Below are 8,283 nucleotides of genomic sequence, written 5' to 3'. Positions count from 1 at the left end.
GCTTCACCCAGGAAAAGGCCCACAAACCCTGCTCCTGGCAAACAGGGCAGCCTTTGGCCCCTGCTCAGTGAGTGCATGGCAGTGCCCACAACTCCAGGGAGACCCCTAGCAGGGTCTGACCTTCACTCTAGCAGGTAGAGTGACCTTCAAAGTAAGGCCCACGGGGGCCCAGGACCCACTCTGGGGATGCCCAGAGACTTCCTAGACCTGCACTCAGGCAGGGAAGCACGTGGCTGGGCAGCCACCAGCAGACATCTGGCCACCTCGGGAGGCTCTTTCTGGGTCTCAAGAGAATCCAATTCTCAGCGGGGTGCTGTGGCTCACACCTGTAATCCCAGCACGTTGGGAGGCGGAGGCCGGCAGATCACCTGAAGTCAGGAGTTTGAGACCAGCCTGACCAACATGGAGAAACCCTGCCTCTACTAAAAATACAAAATTAGCTGGGCATGGTGGTGCATGCCTGTAACCCCAGCTACGTGGGAGGCTGAGGCAGGAGAATAGCTTGAACCTGGAAGGTGAAGTTGCAGTGAGCCAAGATTGGGCTATTGCACTCCAGCCTGGGAAACAAGACCAAAACTCCATATCAAAAAAAAAAAAAAAAAAAAAAAAAAAAAAAAAAAAAAAAAAAAAAAAAAAAAAGGAAAGAAAAAGCAAAAAAGATAATCCAGTTCGAAATTCCCACTCTCTGACCAAAGTTACAGTGTAGTCATGATTGCATGCTCTCATGGACTCACGTCCCACCCGAGAGATAATGACGCCAAAGCCACTCAGCTTCTAGCTGGCTACCCCTGCTGCCTTAGGATCCCTGCTGGGGCTGCACCCCACCCCCCAAGACACCAGCTGTGACCAGATGGCCCCTGCTGGCAATCAGTGTGCCCCAGGCCTTCTTGGCAGGGGTTCCTGCTGCTTCCCCCCAGGAGTGTCCTGTTTCCTCCCAGCACCCCATCAGGACACACAGCAACTTTTCTGACATGTGAATAATTCACCTAGTGAGGGGCCAGGCTCAAGAAGCCTGCCAGAGAGGTGGTCAGGAAAGTTCTGGATGGGAGGTGGGTGTGCCATCTCACACGGAGAAACCAGGGCAGGGCCAGGTGCTGGTTGGACACCCCCTCAGAACTTGGCTGGAGGGGACGGGAGAGGAAGCCTGGGGGCTGGAATGAGCTGGGGAGTGAGGGGGAAGGAGAGGCAAGGTGGGAAGAGGGCTGCCCAAGTCACCCGAGTCTAAGGCCAAGTTCCAGGAAGTGGCAGCATGCTCTCTGCCGGGCGGGTTGAGCCATCCAGCCTGAGCTGGGACTTCCACCTGGCCAGGCTTCACACCCCATGCTGTTGTCCCACCTGGGAGGGCCCCATCCCTTCCCTTCCACCGCACCCTCAGGATCCGCAGGGAGGCATCACACCAGAAGGGACTTGATGAAGCCACAGTGAAACTTGCGGACGTGGCGGTACAGGTCCCCAGACTGCGTGAAACGGCGCTCACACCACCGGCAGGCATGCGGCTTCTCGCGAGTGTGCACGACGGCGTGCCGGCTGAGGTTGTGGGAGTACTGAAAACTTTTGCCACACTGCACACACGTGTAGGGCTTCTCACCCGAGTGTGTGCGCTCATGCCTCTTCAGCGTGTATGTGCACGAGAAGGTCTTCCCGCAGAGCGGGCAGGTGGGTGCCGTGCCGTCCGGGGAGAGCCGGGTTCGTGTGCTGTCCCGCTCACGGAAGTGGGCGCTAAGGTGCAGCTGCAGCGTGTGGGAGCTGGGGAACAGCTTGCTGCACAGCGGGCAGATGCAGAGGGGCCCGCCAGGCCCCAGCTCGTCCTCACTTGCCACCCGCCCTGCATCCAGATCCAGCTCCAGCTCCCGGCTGCCATCCCCGCTGACAGGCAGCGGCCGCAAGCCCACCACCAGGTCCTTGGCTGCGGGAACAGGAGGTGACTTCGGGGGGCTATGGGGGCTCCTAGAGCTGCTGCTATTTTCCTGTTCCGACAATGAGTCCCGCTCATCCTTCACCAGTGGCTGGACCCCTGGCTGCATCCGGCCGCAGAGGGGTGCCTGGAAGATGCAGGGTGGGTGGACCCGCTCCTGCCTTGGGCCAGGCTTCAGTGATAGGTCCAGGGCCTGGTCTGACTCTTCTGGGACCTGGCAGGAAGGAGGCCCAGATGCTCGAGGAGGGAGGGCAGCCTTGACCCCAACTGGGGGGAGCTTGGCCTTCTGGGCAGCTGGGCAGAGGTCAGCGGTCCAGACAGGCCAGGTGCACGGTGGCTGAGCACGCTCTGCCCCAGGGGCAGGGTTCCCCGGGTCCAGCCTTCGGTCTTTCTCCCGGAGCCTGCCCCTGCAGACCTTGACGATGTCATACATGTGCAGGTAGCTGGCGGCCGCCAGGACGTCCTCGACAGGCAGGCTGCGCAAGTCCAGGCGGCCCTCGTACATGAAGTCCAGTAGGCGGCCGAAGGCGGGCGCCGTGACGATGTCGCCGTTAAGCCGCACCGTGTCGCGACTACCCGCGGGCCGGTCCCTGTAGAAAAGATGGAAGTAGACGCTGCACGCGGCCAGCACGGCACGGTGGGCCGGGAAGCGCGCGTCGCCCACCAGCACGGTGCAGTCGCACAGGAAGCCCAGCTCGCGCTGCTGCCTCAGGCGGCCCAGCAGCCGTCCGCCGTGCTCAGGGAACTCCATGCCGCCGCCGTCATCACCTGGGCACAAACGGGACGCCTGTCAGCGCGCCTGGAGACGCCCGTGAAGCGCCCTTCCCGGTGGCAGGCAGCGCGGGAGTGACGCGCCAACCGCCCGTCCGGAGCCGCCGCGGGCACCTGCCCCGAGCAGGAAAAACTCGATCGAAAGTAAACAGTAGCCGCTCCGACGCGGGGGCGGGTCCCGGGACTCAGGCGCAGGGACCCGAGAGGCGCAAACCTGCGCGCGTCCCCGCCCGGGCGATCCTGAACTTCACTCCCGGGCGGCCGCCCGCTGGCTCGCGGCGTCCCTGACGCCCCGGTGGCTGCGCCTCCGCCGCCCGCCCGCCCTGCGCCTCCGCGCCTCCGCACCGCCTTCAGCTGCCGCCCGGCCCACCAGCTGCCGCCGCCGCCGGCCCCATTTATGGCAGCGCGGCTGCGGGGAGCGGGCCGGCGGGCGGGGCGGGCGGAGCCGGGAGCCCGCCCCCCGCGCTCACCTCCGCCGCCCTGAGCTCCTCTCCGGTCGCCGCCCGGCCGCGCGCCCTCCCCAGTGCGGCCCCGGCGCGCGTGGAGCTGCGGGTGGCGCGCCCCGGCCGCCAGGGCGCGGGGACGGGGAGGGCGCCGGGCGGGGCGCGCTCCAACTTGGCTGGCCCAGTGCCGCCCGCCGCTCGCCCCGCCCCGGAGAGAGCGAAACTCGGAGCTGGGGCCGGAGGAGGCGGGCCAAGCGACTTCCCGGAGTGGCGGAACCGCTGAGGTCACCCTCGCCCCGCTCCCCTGTCTGCCCCACCCGGCCGGGCACCGCGCGCAGCCAGCGGGGGCGTTAGGGTAAAAGGGGGGGTTAGGGCACTGCGCGGGGGCTGGGGGTCTCTCGCGATACTTGCCTGGTTGGCCTGGGTCCCCCACCTCCCAACCTCTCCCGGCGTGGGGTCCTTACTGCGCCAGTCTGCAAAGGGAACACTGTCGAGGGTCCGCTTCTATCCCGGCCCTTGTTGGGCAGTCAACCCAGGGCACACCCGGGACCCCGGCCTCCCGCCACCTCGCAGGGCGCCGGCCTTCGGATGGGGTTAGAGGGTGCGTGGATGGGGAGTCGTTCATTTTGCAAAGATGACACCTCCTTCTTCCTTGAAAGCCTACTTTTGAATTTAATTCATCTGGGACCCTTTTCCAAACATTCAAACAGGATCCGGATCCTGAAACGGGGACTTCCACCCTCTCCACAGACCCAGCCCAGCGTCCATGGGGCACCCAGCGCAGAGAGGCACGGAAAGCGGGCACCTCCCAGCAGACATGGTGGGATGGGGGGCAAATGCCATAGCGGAGGGAGTGGGAAGCCCTCCGGAGCCCAGGGCAGGCAGGAACGAGTTCAAACAGGAGACTCGGGCCAGGGGCTGGCATGGGAGTGGGGTAGGAAGGAGTGGGGGGGAGTGTTCCAGGACAAAGAAGCCTTAAAACCACGTGAGGGGGACATCTGGTTCTGGGAGAGCAAAATAGAGAAGTAGGAGTGTGTTTGGCGGGGTTAGGGTCCCTCCCCAGCAGGTGGAGCCTTTTCCCAGGGGCACAACCTAGGCCACCCTTGACTGAGCAGTTTTGAAGGTACCCTAGACCACCGGATCATCTTCACAACGGTCCCATTAACGAGATGCTCTTATTGTTATACCTTTTTGGTGAGAGAGGTTAGGTAAGGTACCCAGGGCCATGTATCAGGCAGCAAGTCCCTGAACCAGGATTCGAATTCAGCCAGTCTCTTTCTGCACTGCCTTGCAGCCCAGGCAATGGAGGAGGCGGTGGAGGAGTCACCCCAGCAAGGCTGTGCAGTGGGGGGGTGGTGCTGGAAGAGGGGCGGGACGACAAAGGACAGGACCTGGCCAGGTATGTGTGTGCAGGAGGAGTGGAGCCCACAGTAGGTTCTGAAGTCCGGGAAGGAAGGCCACATTGTTATACTAAAATATCATTCCTTGTTTCACCAGATGTCCTGCATTTTTATTTCCTAAACCTGGCAACCAAAGCTTGGACCCCTGGAATCACACTGCACTCACAGCCACTGAGACCAGCTTAGGGACAGCAGAGCCCTGGCCCCTATCACCTCCGGCCGTCCACCCTGAGGACCCCTTCCTGAGGAAGGCCAAGCCCCCTTCCTCCACCCATTTAAATACTCATCTGACTTGCCCCAGCCACCAGCAGGAATAGCTGAATTCAGTTAAGGGTGAACCCAGATGTCATTGCTCCTTCTGGCCCTGCCTGGATCAGAGCCCTGCCCCGGCCCCTCCCAGCCTTGAGCAGGACCAAACCCTTTACCTCTTTGAACCTCAATAATCCTCATCTGCAAAATGGGAATCAGAGTGCATCCTGGGGTCTTTGTGAAAATTAACTACAGGCCCTGGCACTCAGCAAGCTCTCAGGTTCTGGAATGCTCTTCCCCAAAGAACCCTTCAATGGCTTCTCTTAAATCCTGTCTCTGCTCAGAACCCACTCCTCAGTCCTGCACAGCTTAGCTAAGCTCCCTCCAAACCCCTTGGGCTGCCTCCCCTCCCCTCCAGCGCATTCCGGTGTTCTGTGATTGAGGGATATTGAGGGATGTCCCATCTCCTGCCAAAAGGGAATGAGCTGTTTTGTTCACTTGGTGCTTAAAAGTTGGCAGGATGCAAAGTGGGTGTTCGGTAAATGTTTGTTGAGTGAATGCATGACAGTTGCTTCTGTGAGTGGTAACTGATGGTCCCACAATCCCTAATCCTGAATCTTCTGTGGCAACAGTCCAGCCCTGTCTGCCCACACCTGCAGCCCCTGAGCCTTCAGAGCAGGTGGGGTGGCCTGCCATGCTGGGGCTCTGGGCCACAGGCTGGCGCTCCCCACTCCAGGCCGGGAGCAAGCACCTCAGCCTGCCCTGCCTGGCCGCTGGGACAGAGAGAGCCTGGGACACTTGAGGGGGTTGTGGCACACAGGGAGGGTCAGGATGCTGCCTGCAGGAGCCTAGGGTAGGACCTGGAAGGTGGGGCTCAGCTAGGAAAGGGGTGGAGGACAGGGAGGGGACAGTAAGCTCCTTGTACGTCTCAGAAATGTCTGCATTCAAGTCCCTCCTGCCCCACACTGATCCGGGAGGGGGCTGTCCCAGGCAGCCCTGAGTTGGTGCTGGGAGCCCAGGCAACCTGCCATCTCAGAGTCCCTGTGGCTGGCTGGTCTCAAGCACAGGAATGACAGGACACCGGCACACAGCTGCCGTCTCGGTGGTGGTGGTGGCTTAGGCGGGCCCTCTCCAGACACAGGCGGCCATCTGGCCTGGGAACTCTCCTGAGGCCCCGCCCTACAGCTGCTGCCGGGACCTACACAACCCAGGGCCCTCGAGTCCTGCCCCGAGCCAGCAGCTGTAGAAGGTGACAAGGCAGGAGGCCCCTGAGCTCGGGAGTGGGCAGCCAGCGGGCCGCCCCTGGTGCAGCAGTTTTTGTTGGAAACATCTGGCCATGGAGCGCCTCAGCAGTCCCAGCAGCAGCTGGAGGGCTGGGGCCTCTCCTGGCCATTCTGTCTGGGGCATGAGAGGGGGTGCTCTTGAAGAGAGGACTCTGCTTTCACTCTGGGATGCCAGAGGAGAGGGGGCTGGCCTTGCCCACAGGGAGATCCCTGTCTTTGGGGAGGGCAGCTCATGCCAAGACGAAGACAGGACTGGAGTGTGGGGCCCACAGTGGGTTGCAGGCACCAGCGGGTGCTAGGGCACCTGGCTGGGAAGGCTGGGAGGCCTCCTTGGAGACAGCCAGTGTAGAATAAGCAGGAGGTCCCACCATTTCAAGAACAGCCTGGCCATGTCACTGCCTTTTCCATGAGAGGGTATGCTGCTGCCTCCCATACCCACTACGCTTGGTCACTTGCTGGCCCCATCTCCCGGCCCTCTTGTCCTCTGCTTCCTCCCTGAACTCCTTCCTTGCATGGCAGAGCCCAGGATGGTGGGTGGATACCAGGAACTCTTCCTGGGGAAGCAATGGGCAAGTGTGACCTTCCCAGAGGAAGCTCCAGGTGGCCCATGGTGCAGGTTTGCTGGGGAAGAGACAGACACCAGCCAGGCTCTGGGAGCGACCATTGGGTCAGGCATTTTACTCAGGTGGCACAGACCACTGGGCCTCTGACTTGGCCCCCTTGAGGTAGGGCCCTTCCTGGGGTTACAAAGTCCGAGCTGCGAAGGAGCAGAGGTGCCCAGGGGAGAGGCAGGAATGGGGAGTCCCCTGCCTGAGGAGTGAGTGCCCCCATGCAAGGGGAGAGTTTTCTTCTCTTTCTTTCTTTCTCTCTCTCTCTTTCTTCCTTCCTTCCTTCCTTCCTTCCCTCCCTTCCTCCTTATTTCCCTTCCCTCCTTTTCTCTCCCTCCCTCCCTTCCTCTTTTCCTCACTTCCTTCCCTCCTTCCTTCCTTCTCTTTCTCTCTTTCGACTGAGGCTTGCTCCGTCGCCCAGGCTGAAGTACAATGGTGAGATCTCTGCTCACCGCAAGCTACAACTCCTAAGTTCAAGCAATTCCCCTGCCTCAGCCTCCCAAGTAGCTGAGATTACAGGCACATGCCACCACATCTGGCTACTTTTTTGTATTTTTAGTAGAGATGGGGTTTCAGCATGTTGGACAGGATAGTCTCAAACTCCTGACCTCATTATCTGCCTGCCTCAGCCTCCCAAAGTGCTGGAATTACAGGTGTGAGCCACCGCGCCTGGCCCAAGAGAGTCCTTCTCTAAGGAGTGTCCTTCCCTTGGTCAGCCCCAGGAGGCAGGGATGGAGCCCCAGTTTTGGCTGCAGACTCTGTCCTGAGGGCTGAGGGCCGAACCTGCTGCCTCTGTCTACATCTCCTCCCCCACCCGCCTCCCGCTGCCAGCTGAACTCGCTCTGGCTGAAAATAAAAACGCTCCCCACTCCAACACTTAGCAGCCTCAGGAAGGTAAGGCACAAGAGTCCCACTTTTACAAAAGGGTCATTATCAACGCTGGGCCTCTGAATGGGGGAGGGGCAGTTGTTGAAGGAACTTCTGGCTAGGAAGGGGTCGGCGTGGGAGTCACCCGCAGTGTCCTGTGAGTGTGCAGGAGAAAGGGGCCTGTGTCTCACTCACTCACTCCATACGGGGGCCATCTGCCTCCCAGTGGACTTCCGACTGGGTATCGGGGCCCACCAAGTCCATCCAGCAGGGAGGGTCCTGGCTCTCAGCTGTCACAGCCCATCCTAGACACCACCCCTCCTCTGGCTGGTGTCTGCTCCCAGCTCAAGATGGGACCCAGGCAAGGTGTGCCCCTCTTCTTCCAGACCCCAGCCAAGCCCCCCTTTTGCGAGTGTAGCTGCTGGTGCCTAGGTGAACGCTTGAGTCCCCTCCGAGCCTTCCTGCTCCTTGGAAGCCCACTCCAGCTGACCTGCTGTCCTGGCGCCCTCCCGCATTTCCCCAGAGGCACAAGGTCCTGGGACTGGGCCTTTAGAACACTCTTGGCCTCCCCTCCACGCCCCCAAGAGTGGGGCAGCGCACACATGGGGCACAGCCTTGAAGTCAACCTAATCCACCCCGGGCCGTGGAGGCGGAAGTCCGGGATTCCTCCCTGGCCGGTCTCGGGCCCGTTCTAGTGGGGTCACGGTAGAGTGAGCCCAGAAGCGCCGGGTCACTTACAGCTAGGGA

At 61.4% G+C, this 8,283-nt stretch overlaps 1 protein-coding gene and 1 long non-coding RNA gene across 2 annotated transcripts; one reads left to right on the top strand and one right to left on the bottom strand.

Annotated features, from left to right (window-relative positions):
* Window positions 1–599: 599 nt before the first annotated feature.
* On the bottom strand, window positions 600–3,339 carry ZBTB42 (zinc finger and BTB domain containing 42). Its single transcript, XM_017505403.2, has 2 exons — window positions 3,157–3,339; window positions 600–2,683 (listed from the first exon to the last, which is right to left on the bottom strand). Exon 2 carries the CDS (start codon window positions 2,664–2,666, stop codon window positions 1,392–1,394), a length of 1,275 nt encoding a protein of 424 aa, XP_017360892.1. The 5' UTR covers window positions 2,667–2,683; window positions 3,157–3,339; the 3' UTR covers window positions 600–1,391.
* Window positions 3,340–3,354: 15 nt separating this feature from the next.
* On the top strand, window positions 3,355–4,624 carry LOC119467835. Its single transcript, XR_005196459.1, has 2 exons — window positions 3,355–3,484; window positions 3,840–4,624. It is a non-coding gene; the product is annotated as an uncharacterized LOC119467835 (long non-coding RNA).
* The last annotated feature ends 3,659 nt before the right edge of the window (window positions 4,625–8,283 follow it).

Source organism: Cebus imitator, unplaced genomic scaffold (genome assembly GCF_001604975.1).
Source record: "Cebus imitator isolate Cc_AM_T3 unplaced genomic scaffold, Cebus_imitator-1.0 Scaffold338, whole genome shotgun sequence".
Taxonomy (NCBI): domain Eukaryota; kingdom Metazoa; phylum Chordata; class Mammalia; order Primates; family Cebidae; genus Cebus; species Cebus imitator.
This window is presented reverse-complemented; position numbering and strand designations above follow the sequence as displayed.

Excerpts from the sequence above, each read along its gene's own strand:
- ZBTB42 (XM_017505403.2), bottom strand. The coding sequence starts at position 2,666 with ATGGAGTTCCCTGAGCACGGCGGACGGCTGCTGGGCCGCCTGAGGCAG.